General features: G+C 36.7%; 1 protein-coding gene across 2 annotated transcripts in view; it reads right to left on the bottom strand.

The window, feature by feature from the left end:
* Positions 1 to 13,623, bottom strand: part of LOC113501187 (zinc finger protein ush-like) — a 166,661-nt gene that overhangs the window by 82,899 nt on the left and 70,139 nt on the right. Inside the window, exon 2 of one of the 2 annotated variants that reach the window (XM_026882250.1) lies at positions 950 to 1,645. The exons of the other annotated variant lie outside the window; for it this stretch is intronic. Coding sequence (XP_026738051.1) covers positions 950 to 1,037 — 88 coding nt within the window. The 5' untranslated portion in view covers positions 1,038 to 1,645. The remainder of the gene's footprint in view (positions 1 to 949; positions 1,646 to 13,623) is intronic. 2 annotated transcript variants of the gene reach the window in all.

Below are 13,623 nucleotides of genomic sequence, written 5' to 3'. Positions count from 1 at the left end.
CCAGGCCCAAGTTTCTATGGAGTTTGGTTTTCTCCTTTAAATTAAGAGCCATGTTTATTCATTCAACATTATTTTGGCCAAACTACCCATTAGTACATCCTTAAATGCGATTTATACACAAAAGGCATCGTAATACAGGCTGTTTTTTTACTTAAAATAAAAAGCAACATTTAATTCCACATTTAATGATCAACCTATCACTTCATTGAATGAGTACATTCACATACGTACATGAGTACATTATTATTATTATTGTTTAATATTATTCGGTATTCCCAAACTATTTTCCAGTACATTTAAACGGTTAATTGGGGCCTGAGTAATTCCGGAATCTATAATATAAACTATTTAGCGTACAAACCTGTTGACAATACCAAGAATTGTTTTATCTAATGTCAACAAAACCAATGAAATATGTTTCCTTGGATTCATATTCAAAACATGTTTACGTTTGACGGACTGCGGTACCAGGATTGCAGGAGAAGTAAGTACCTAACGATTCGATAAAAAAAAGAATTGCAGCCAGGAATTTCCTTTGTTTTTGTTTTGACAAAGACGATATGACATGTCTAGCGACATGCCTCCAAAGTTTAAAGTCTACGCGATGAGTAAGAAACTTGAACAAGGAGTTGGGCAACAAGTAAAAATGTCAAAGTTGAACAGATAACGATAGCAATGCGAGTTAGTAACCACTATAATTGTTATTTGATACAACATTTCATTGAACACACCGAGGTACATGCCTCCAAACGGTATCTTTGTCTATTCTCAAGATAACTCATTGATTCCCATCGCAGATTGAACAGACAAGCCGCCTGTCTAATGCCAGATGCAAATGAAACGAGACAAAGGGTGCCAAGACCAGTTTTGATTGGAAACCAAGGAAAAATATCGGAAAACAAAGCAACATAAACACTCAGGCACCGACCGATATGTAAACAAATCTTACACATTGTTTTGAAGTCCGCAGCGCCACCTGGCGGCGCGTCCCCGCCCGCCACCTCCAGCTGCTTCAGGTACCGCAACCACAATAACATAATATTCACAGCACACCACTATTTAGTATTTATTTAGTGTATAATTGCGCGCGCGACATTTCAGCCGTCATACTTTTGCCGCGTAAAGTGAGTGACTGGGCCGGCGAGCCGCACGCCCCTCCCCGCACACGCGCGCGCCGCGTGTGGACGCGCACTCACACAGCCGCGGCCGATCCCTTATCAGGTTGGTTTAACTAGCAATGGCTGGCCCCAGATGCTATCACCCCGGGCTCGCGGTAACGTTGCATTGAAAGATAAGAGTCAGCGATACTATCGCTCTTTGAATAAACTTGTATAAAATGTCAAATAAAAAAGCTGCGCGCCATACACGTCGCGCGGCGGTCTAGCGGCGATTTTTTGATAGTAGCCCCTGGACGACGGAAGTTGTGCAAGGTTCAGTTCTCGGAATTCGTTATGAGCTCTAAGAAAATAACTGATAACTACCTGCTAGCCGCTAGCTTATTGTTACAATGCAAATGAAAAAATCTGCGAAACGGTATAAAGTAACTTAAAAAGTCAATTATTTTTTTTGTAGAGCCGATACCCGATTGTTGTTTCACTTACAATTTGACAGTAGAGAAATAACTCTTTTTAAAATCTCGACTTACCTGAAAAAAAGAAATTGAAATATTAGTCAGTACTCAAAACATATCCACACATTTATATATTATATACACAAATTTACCCACATTAAAATTGATATCGTCCATAAATAACGAACGTCTTCGGTGCTCGTGTGAACAGTCCCTAACCGACCTCGTGACGTCACCGAGACGGACAGAAGGTGACATAGAGGAAAACTTCCCCCCAAGTAGGTCACAATGCACTTCTACATAGTATTCTATCGATTCCACTTGACATTTGGTATTGTCCACACGTTTAATGCCCTATAGAGGAAATGTTTGCCCATTTGTCTAAAATAGAGTTTCATTTTCTCACCTGTTTTAAAGTGATGAAAGTTTGTGGATGTGTAAGTACTTATGTTGTCACTTCTTGACGCTCAAACAAAAGTTTTTTTTCAATAAAATTGTGTGCCTATTGACACCTATTTGACACATTACATTAGAAATTCTAAACGTATAGGAAGTGGCATTTCTATCACCTTGTTCATGTATGCTATAGTTAGATAATGTTTTTCTTAATGTCTGTAGCGTATAAAATATGCAAGTCTTCAATAAAAATGCTTATGAAAGGCAAGAGGAAATATCATTTAAGAAAAACTTCATATTAAGTATGTATCTCTCATTGAGATTCCTTTACCATTAATGGTGCGAAACTACCGTCTTAAGTGTTGCGAGGATCTTTAGAAGGTACTAAAACACACATTGTAGAGAATATCACATTATTTATTTATTTATGGAAGATGCCAGGCGTAGCTAAGTGTATAGCTTTTAAGGATGCAAAAAGAGGTTAGCTGTGTGATGATATAAATTTTCTTTTGCTTAGCCTTTTCCCAAGCATTTTGGGTTGTGCTTCATCGATTCAGCTGAATACTTTACTTTTCAAGCAATACCTGTCTGGCTTCAATTACCTGTTTTTGCTGGATAACACTTGTAAACGATGACAAAATTATAGATACCCAAGGACATGACCGCAAACTTCAATGGCATATGCAATTACAAAAGTGACAAGCTACTCCTGCTAATATATTCATAAAAAAGTAGTTCCATATTTAAAACTATTGAAACAAAACATCTGTCACTTAACTAAAAACTTTTATTATATTTTAAAGTTCAATACAATTATTTAAATGACGCCTGATAATGATAAGAACAAGCTTTGGCACGAGACTGATTTTATCTCTACCAGTTTTATGTCATCTAATAATTTTGCTAACAGAAAACTGGTAGGAACTGATAATTATATTAAGATAACTATTTCGCGGTATTAAAAAATGTCGCTCAGATTTAAAACTGTCTATTATGTCCATTGCTATTGTCCTACAAGTGCTGAAAGTTCTAGTACTAGATTTAATAATTCAATTCATTTAACCGTATATAGAGTGGTAGAGTCGCCACGCTAAACACACTGTACGCGACATGTCGTTGGTTCGATTCCACCATTTTAGTGGTCCACGAATTGTTCTGAGTATGGTTGTCTTGTGAATGTGACACAAGTGTTCATGAAACCCTCGCGATACGTAGATTAAGTAATAAGAAGACAGCGTAGGCCGTTTATTAAAAAATAGAATGTTTTATAATTATCAGTTGCATGGATTTCAGCAGAACCAACAGACCCAAATTTCAATACAATCAAAAAACAACCATTTCAGAACGCCAGCAGGACCATTAGTTGCCAACCGTAACTTTTTGCTTGCCTACATAAAGTACATTTATGCGCATATATGGCACAAGTGCGCAGTTACAGCGAGATTCGGCGCTGATCCACCGATAGCCGGCAAGGTTATGATTTGCTAGATACGGACGCAGGTGGCCGAACGTAGTGACGAGACGCATTGGGAATGGACGCGGAGCTCCGGACTGGATATAAGGTTTAGTTTTGTACTAAGGACATAGTGGTCAAGGTTTTTTGTAACTTGAATTTGCTTTTGGTGCAGTAACGTTAGTTTTTTAGATTGTTTTGTAGGTTAGACACTAAACATAGCTTTAGGCTTTTATTTTTCATATTAAGACATCATTGAATCAAGTTTTCAAACGAATCTCGACCTTTTCAAAATTCATAGCTTCCTCTACATCTACATCATTTTATTTTCTCGCTCTATCGTAATTCGTCGTCCGGTGAATATAACTCTGTCTTCATACCATTGTTTACACGTTTCCCGTGAAGCACAAATAACACCACTAAACTCACACAAGGTCCGCCCTTGTGTGCGATCCCCGTCTTAGATTGTTTATCTCTCATCTCGTATGCAACGTTCATTTACATAAAAACTATTATTTTTTCGTCCATACCTTATCTTTTATCATCGATTAAGTTTTTGTGATATCATGTGTGCCTTAATAAGTCTTAGTTTGTTGTTTTCTTATTTTTAATGCTGTTTGCCTGGTTTTATTCGCTTCCGTTGCTTTGGCACTGTTTAACATTCTTGTTTTATTTGTTTGAAAAAATTAGCTTTGGACACCAATTACTGACTACGGAATAAACACAGACACGATCGTCTGTCCTGTTCAGTGGAAAATCAATGTAAGTATATAGTAAATAAATCGAAGGGACAAGGCTTTGAGACATTTTCAATGAGATCTCACCTTATACCACGTATCAGATACTCCATGCAATATTTTGATATTATCACATAGGTCTATTAAGTAACCGTTCTCCTTTACACCATTCCCATCAGATTTAGAAACGGCTATGAAAGCCGAGAGCAAATAATGATTTTAAGAACTTCTTATTAAGTATGTATCTTTGATTGAGATTCCTGTAGGATAACAAAATAGGATAGGATAAATTACTGTCCAAAGTGTTGTGAAGACCTGTCGAAGGTACTTAAACATGTTACATTGTAGAGAATACTCCATAATTTATTTATTTATGGAGGAAGCGGAGCCGGATCCAATGACATAGCTTTAAAACTACAAAAATCTTCTTATCATAATCCTTCTATTAATGACAGCTTCAATTCCAATTTGAAAACAACATTCCTCATTCTCAATTTGTAACAGTATCAACGGTCCTTCAAAGAGTCCACTTATTCGAAACCAAATGACGTCACTATCTCAAGCCTGGCTCCAACAAATCAAACAGCAGCCGCTAAGTACATCATATCTACTCGAAAATTCATAAAAGAAAGCCAAGTCTGATACGCCGGCGCCAACATGTGCGCTGATAACTCCAGGAATAAATCAACCCGGTCTCGAGTCTAGTGATAAGGGAAGATAACACATTAATCAGTTTTGGTCGAACTTAATGGATTCTTAATGCGGTGACCGTCATGTGGCCGAAGGAATTTTTGTGGTCCTAAATTTGTTGTTGTGTTCACGAATTCACGCCAATTTTTGTTTCGATGTGTTAGGTGTTTGAGGTTTTTTTTTTATGATAATGTACTTACTACTAAATTTTGTATTTCGTAGAATTTGGATGAGTGGTGACAAATGAATCATTGATTTCTTTATTTTGTATGCCCTTTTGCCAGTTGACTTTTTATTTGTCTCTATGTACGTTATTGAAAAGTTTCAAAGTGGTTTTTGTATTTGACCATACTACCTAACCTAACCAAAAAATCATCTCCATTCCATTGAAACAAAATTCTCTCACTCTTAAACCACCTTAAACGAGCTCAATCATATGTTTTCGTGAAGTGGTAAAATGGAATTCTTTTCAAACAGTACAATTTGCGTTTCAGAATCTCGGCAGTTTCTAAGTCGGTCTATGCACATCAGCACATGGATTCTTATCAGTGAGCTACTGTATTCATAATTATTATCTCTCAATCTTCATATTACCGGTTACAATTGTGTAAAATTAAATTTACATAATGACTTTAAATTGTAACCTTGTTGCTTGTAATTTAAACATTCAATGAATTTTATTGTTTAAAAATTATAGTTACATGTCTGTAATGATTGTATGCTGTGCTGCAATTGAATCTGTGGGTGTAGTTGATTTTTGGGCTGGAAACAATTATTGTGGGTATTTAAATTGTTAACGTGAAGTTTATGTTAAGGTTGCTGTCCTATGAGTATCTTCACTGCATCTTATACCAAAATATTTTAAACAGTTCCTGGTTTTAGTCATGTCGATTTTGGTAGTTAATTTAAAAAGTATTTTCAAGGAAACCATTTCACAAAAAGCTGAGTTTATTAAATAAAGCTTATTTACAAAACTATCACTAGCTGGTCATAATCCATATTAGATATAATTTTATTTAGGTTTATTTCAAGTGGGCCGTTCCTCACGCATTTTTAAAACGTTACAATAATACCTCTAGTAACATATAAAACCTCAAGCTGGTTATATATCTTCAAAATCCACTACACAAAGATGAATACAAGAAACTTTCATAACGCTAAAGGGATCGATCTGTCAAATCATCATCAAAAACAAATTAGCATCGCGAAATAAACTCCCAATTAATCAGTGTGCCACTCAACTGTGCCATAAAACGCGACCGCAACTACCGAAACAAAAATAAAAAGCGCGGCAAACAGCCAGGTAACGAAACGTAGGTATCGAGTGATGCGTTTCGTTTCGTCGATGGTAGATAGGCGGTCAATCGATATGTTATCAGTACCATCAGCTCCCCCCGCCCCACCCCACCGCACCCCGCCACAGGTGCTGGACGTAGTGGCAGCAAAAGTTGTCATGGTTATAATGAAACGAATTTAGAGAATATTACTTTGTGGTCACATTGGTATATTGCCTTATTTGAGTATTTCTGTGTCATCTTTGGGTATTTAGAAGAGTTGATTTTCATATTTTGTAAAATTGCTTAGCATAGCTTATTGCATAATTCATCTGTTGCTGTTGTTTTTCTTTGATTTCAGAAGAATTTAACATTTATAGTTGCTTTTAAAACTCAACCAACCTTTGATGTTTTATTTTTGTGTAACATTAATGAACAAATCAACTTTTTATTCTATCGGTACATTTATGTGATGGCGAGATGGTGGCGATAATCGGGCGATCAAATTACCGGCGGGGTCACCACGCCTGCCGAGCTCCCAACCATGAGGTGTGATCATCAACAAAGGAACCAGGAATAACATAAAAGAGTATATTGTGTATGTTCAGATGTCTTGAACATGTTCATATTCATTCAATTAATTTTAACCCGTATGTTGTTGAGAATAAGACATATTTCCCAAAAGCTTTTTTTTTTAATTTTCGACTTCACTTTTCCACAAACCCTTGTGTCGCTGGGCTTTTCACAAACGTTCAAGTCATAAAATGCACCCAGACTCAAGAAATGCATTCATGGATAACAAAAACGCTTGTTAGTCCTACGTCAGGATTGAACCTGCGGCACTTGGTGGTGATTTCGACAAGACTTATCAGTTTAATTAGAGCGATGCCGACAGCGTTAGCGCTCGCAAAAATTTTACTTGTCTAATAAGCGGGGATTTGGATGCCACCAATAGGCCAGCAAACACTAGTCATTCAAAACACAAAAGCGAACATTAAGTGTTACATTAATATCTATATGCATCTCAATTGCAGGAACCAGCTGATCCTCACAAGACACCTTGGGACACGTGTAATGCGATCTCACGGTGATACCAAACAGATGGATTGTTTTATTTTACTCGGATCCAGATAACGATCTCGCTTTGACTTGTAAATAGATTGTTTTTTGTTATTTTAGATAGTGACGCACAGAATTTTTGGTTGGATTTTAAAGCTAGTTATTCAAGGTATGTTTTATTCGTAAATCAATTTTATGTATGTTGTTTCATTGTGCTGACACACTGGCGGGTTTTAGATTTGCAAAGGTGCACATTTCTGAAACATTGTAAGATCCCATTCTGTTATTATTTTGATCGTTAAAGTGAATATGAACGTCATTAAACTTGATGCAAAAGATTTATAAATTAAGAAACTTCGTACACAAAATCCCATCCCCGTGCCGATCCCCATCTGATGTACCGATTTTGTCCTTATAGTTCACTTTCAATCACTTGACAAACTTCATTCATAGGAAAAAACTCTCCAATAGAAACACCACACACAAACAACAATATAATCCAAAAAGAAACAAAAACCATCAGCATTAACACACGAACATGCCTCGTAACATCACGAGTACATCTTAAAGCACCCAAAAAGCACATAAAACTGAAAACACACAGTGCCCATCATAACTGGGGAGCTGGTGCTGAGACGGCCCATATTGCATTGTAAGGCTAATTGGATATAGATGCTTATCTCGTGAACCGATAAAATGGTACAGATAACATTCTGTAGTGACTTATTAAGGCCGTTCCCAGAATAATATTAGATCGCTCGATACGCCGGCGGAGTAGCGACAGCACAACTATTTTTGTTGTAAGGTTTTTGTTGAGTGTTCTTTTGGGTTTCAATTGGTGTTGGTTTATGATTTTCTGTGTGTTTCTTGTTATGTGAATATATATTAACAAATATTAATATCACTATAAATGCTGTGTTTTTGTTCATTTTCGGGAAATCTCTTGTAATTCAGAAATTTTTCATTGATATGAAGTGGTACTATAGGAACTCATTTCGACCCAATCTTAGAGATCTGACCTCGGGTGAGGTTGGGTGGTAAATAGGTCATATAGAAAAAGGGGATGCGATAAGCACAGCCCGGGAAAAAACATTTTTTCAAATTTCGTCAAATTAATATTTTGTATCAAAGCTATGTTTGGCGTTACATCTTAGCTAACACTTAGGCCATAACCCCCCACTTCACCTGCTAACCCTACCACTGCTATCAGCGATCGGAACAACGGATCGCGTTGTGTAGTTTTTGCGAAATTGGTCTCGATCGGGTGTTATTCGCTCGTGTTGATTCCCTGAACAAGCCATGTATCGGGGACTCAATCTGTGACAGGCTTTGGACCTCAGACGTGATTCATCAGACCTTTTAAATTAAACTAAGGAACTAAACATTTTGGAGAACCTTAAAGAGGAAAAATTAGGGCCAAAAGAACAATGGGAAGTCGAAGAAGCTTGTCCAAAAGACCGAATATATTTACTGTCTACGTGCTTCTAGTTACAATGATAGCCAAGAATATCACCGAGTCATTTAAGCTCGTCGTCCCCCAGGGACGAAATTGAATATTCTGTTACCCGTATAAATAGGCACAAGAAGTTGGCTTGTCCCAAAAATACACATCAACTTTATAACCACATATAAGTACAATATGCAATACTTTTTGAAGGTGTTAACTAACTTAAGAAACAAGCAAAACATATCTTTGGGTCCCCAAGACTATGACTGGACGTAAACTGCTGCGTACTAAAGATAAAACTAAAGACAACTTAATATCTGAAAACATTTATCTCAAGAAGGATCCCGACAATATTTACAATAATAACTTGTTATTAATAGCGACTGTTAATAAAATTAATACAGTATCGTGACCGTCAGCCTACCATCAGCTTTTAAAGATACGCCGTCGCCGACTTACGAAAGAGACAGCGCTCTACATGTCTTAGTACATCCTCTCGCTCCCACAATAGCTACGTTATTTTAAGAGTCGGTGGCCCCCAAGGTAACAGATAAGGATCTTCAAAAAAAGGTGTATAATCTTTAATTAGAGAAGTGAGATCTATTTGTGTGATACAGTGTGTGCACCTTGTAGCATTAGGTTAGTTGCTTGTCGTAAGCTGTTTGTTCATGTATTACTCGTGATATTTGATGATTGGTTTCAATTTTTGCTTGTTTGTTAAATTGTTGAATTTGGAGCATCATCTTTTGATTGATCAATTTTGTTTTTGTTGGTACTACGTTATTGTAGAGTTAGCATAGAGTCTAAGTATTTGATACGTCAATTGCAATTTGTGCGTTTTTTTAAACGACTCGTCTATGTCGCGGGACTTTCACAAGCAGTCAAGTCCTTACAAATACTTTTCCTAAACGGGGATCAAACCCGCGACATGTCGCGCACATTGGATTTGCAATCAACTTTGCCGCTTGGTTATTACCGCTTGGCGCATTCGACGATGAAATGTTGATATTGTGATACTAAGTTACTTACTGCTCTTTTGTTGCAAGACTCACAGCCTTATTGTCGAATAACACATCTAATTGACTCTCTCTGACTTTTTATCTCTACTTAGTACCAATTGAAGGTGATAAACACAGCATGACATCAACCGGCATTTTGGTCTGTGTGCTTCTAGAATACGGCATCCAGATTCAATCATCACGTTAGGTAGTATGTTAATAATTATATCAAAAGATTTATATAAAGTTTCCTTCCTCAGTTACTTAAATGGACACAATTAATTTCAATACTCGGCAAAAAACAGTACTTAATACCAAATAAGTAACGCGACGGAATTATAATTACTGTTATTCGGTTCACGCTTGACCGTTTTGTAGATAGCGATCTGTCAAACTGTGATCGCGCTGTAGATACATAAATTATACCGAGATACCATCAAAGCAGTGTTAAGATCGATAAATTTAAGCCTAAAACGGATGCGTATTATAATGGAGTTACTAAAATTACCATATTGAGAAAAAAATTTTGATTAAAATGTTTAAATGTATTTTGTAATTTTTAGGAACTGGTAAAGGTAATATTGAATATGCGGACAATCCTTCGATGAAGCTACATTGTCAGAGAGGCGATGAGCTCTGAGTTTGATTTGACGTGTCTTCTTAAAGCAGCCAGCTACGAAATGTCTAAAGCTTAAAAAATTACATACCGTAAAATCGATGACGTCTATCCTATTTGCAGACTAAATTATTTCATTTCAAGTCCTTCTAACTTATTCGTAACATCCAGTCTCACAAAAAATGTTCTGAAAATAATAATAAAGTGAAGAAGAAATAGAGTAAATTCCGGGACTTATTAATTGAACATATTTCTCAAATCACACGCATGTTTGTCCTTTGCCGGGACAGCCTTATACCACTCTACTATCCGTTCCTATAGCCATACCTAAAACTTCAAAATTATTAAGGAAAACAAATCGAGTAATTCGATAAAGTCATTGTTCAACATGTTATCTATAATACCTTATTTAATATTCCAAACGTCATTGGGAGTTCTTTTGTTTCACAAATCACTATAATATCAGAGCCATACAAATTACAACAAAACAATTTTATCTAAGTCTCAAAATAACTATTGAATATGCTTATTTAGGTGTTGCGGTTTACTGATTCATATACAAGGCAAGTGGTTTAAGTAACCGAGATTAACCAGCTGCTGGCTTGTTAGATTTTGAATTATATTTTGACAAATAAAATCCAAAAGTAAACATGCTTCGTAGCTCCACAGACAGTTATTATAACGCAGTTCAGATTGGTGATCAAGGTGCTGTAATTACAAATTGATTCTTCGCAAACTATTTCAATTAAAACACTAAGAGAAAATAGAACAAGTTCTCGCTTCTGAAAGGCAAGGAATGGGTGTTAAATTGCTCATTTTCAATCGAAACACAAATTTAAAATATGTGGTATAAGTTTTTTTTCATAAAACTCTGTGAATTGGAATTTGTCAATTAAGACAGAATAGTTGATAAAACGTTATGTTCTATGAGTGATGAAAAAGAAAGATAACAGTTCTATAGGTGGCCTGTACCTGCCAGTTACAATCATATTGTCGTAGCCAGAATCATTTCCATCTATTTATTATATTCAAAAATGATTTATTTCTCATAATAGTAATCCTAATCTCAACACCTTCGTCCATATTTCGTGTGAGCAGTAATCGTGGCGATCGAGTGAATCATTATACACCCCACGGAGGGCGGAGGTGATGCGTCGCCCACTGCGGCCGCGTCCAGCCACGAGGTACAAGCGGTAGCGGCTTAAAGGACTACCTTTAGATCACCTATAGGCGGACTCTCAACAGTTGATTCTCAAGTTTTGTTTAATTTAAATTTAGTTTAATTGGAGCACTAGGACACTAGGAAGTCAAATTCGTGTAGTGGCACGAGCTTCTACTAGGCCCGATTGACAGCAAGTGATGCTTGTAACACTGAATTATTATTCAATCACGGTTTTGTTTAATGGCACATTGACAGGATCAAGTCGACATCCAAAACAACAGGAAACCACTTTAATGAGTAAAGCCTGCAAACTCTGCTGTTTCTAATCATTTCGATCCCATTTCGGCAGTTTGGACAGTTGGAATCATACAGAATATGTATATCCAAGATAGGTAAATTAATTCCTCATGTCTTATAGTAGTAATCAATCAACAAGGATGGTAGCAACGTGAGCGCTACAGTCTAACGTGTTATTTCTGTTGTAATTAAAAAAGAAATATTTCTGAAAACAGTGGCATCTTACGGAAGATTTTATGCATCTGATTTGGAATTCAAACAAGTCTTACGGTGGACTTCATTTCTGCAACAAAATTTGTAATTTCTAGTGCTTTAGAATGTGCGAATGATATGCGATACCTCTCATGATTTACGGCATCTTTCGATCCGTCTCCTGCGCCGCGATCTCTCATTACTAAAGCCGGCAACGCACGGTCGATTTCATCCTTTGTTGTGCAAGAAAAATGGCGGTGCAGTATCGACCGACGATCAGGGACCGGCCGGATACTCATTGAAAGGGTTTTTGAAGGGGTTTTTTTAAGCGCTTCAAGAAAAAACCCTATGACATATGTTACCCCTTCGAACGGATTACTGTAACCCTGTTCCGAACAGGTTACCCTTTCACTACCCTGTAACACTGTAACAGGGTAACCCACTCCAACCTAAGACAATGTAATATGCACTCTTTATCATAGACATTAGTTTGAAAATAGTATAACCACGAGCGCACGTGACATCTTACCGCCCAGCGGCGCCATTGTTGCATTTACCGAGCGACTTGTAAACATGGAATAAAAATCATTGTGGATATGACCTTACAGTTTAATTTTGCTTGTCGCACATTTCAAACGTTGTGATATATATTTTTCGTGTCTATACTTGTACACCAGGGTCGATAATTTTTAAAACCAAAAAAAAAAAATAGTAGGCTGAAACCCATTAGAAAAGTAGGGGAATATTATAAAAATGAAATGAAAAATAATTTACGGGCGATCTGAGGTCGGGAAGGGGGTGGGAGTGACGTTTGAAGAGTAAAAAACGGTTTTTCTCGATTTCCGGCAAAAGTAAAATTCGTATCAAAAAAAGTCAAATGGCAAAGTCGTAGGTAATAAAAAGATCTAAAACTTTTGTGTTTACATTTTTTTCACATAACCTCAAAATTTATGTGAAAGATCCAAAAAACCAAGATTGTGGTTTTTTATTTTTATCTTTTACAAAAATTTATTTTTGTAACGAAATTTGGTGAAAGCTTACTTTTATGTGTCCCAAATACGCTGTAATTTATTTGATTAAAAATATTTATTTTTTCCCCTTATTTTGAATTAATATAAAAAAACACTCTAATTTTCAATCGAAAATTCACCCGTCAAATCTTCTCAGAAAATGCAAAAAATGAAAAAAAACTTGTTTTTTTTTTAAATTATTATAAATAATTTCATCTAAAAAATTTGATTTGAGGTAGGTATATAAAATTACGCTGCAACTAATAGGAGCGAAGATTTAATGGAAAATGCGGCAAATACGGGGGACAATATCAATCTTCAAGGGCTTTCGTTCAAAAATTCCTAACTTTATCTTCTAACCACGCGGACGAAGTCGCGGGCAACAGCTAGTTACCTATATGAAGTTTCGCGCGTAGGTAGTTTGTCCGAGAGGCGCGAGTCGCGGCGCGACACGTCGGCGATAGAAGAAAATCAGCTGTAGTCTTAGTAAAGCAATGAGGGGCCGCTAGGGTGCAAGTATGCAGCTCAAGTTTAGTGGGTAATTCAGGGTAACACGAATAAAAGCCTTTCGTGAAGGTAACCACTTCAAAGGGTTAAGTTATTGAAGGGGTTAACCCCTTCACGTGGTTACCCTAATGAAGGTGTTAACCATTTCGCTGGGTTTCGAGGATGTAACTCGAACAAAAGGTAACACTGCGATATGAGTTACCCCGTGTACGGGT

This window comes from Trichoplusia ni, chromosome 15, assembly GCF_003590095.1.
Source record: "Trichoplusia ni isolate ovarian cell line Hi5 chromosome 15, tn1, whole genome shotgun sequence".
Classification (NCBI taxonomy): Eukaryota; Metazoa; Arthropoda; class Insecta; order Lepidoptera; family Noctuidae; genus Trichoplusia; species Trichoplusia ni.
The sequence above is the reverse complement of the archived record's forward strand: the minus strand, read 5'-3'. Positions and strand labels throughout refer to the sequence as shown.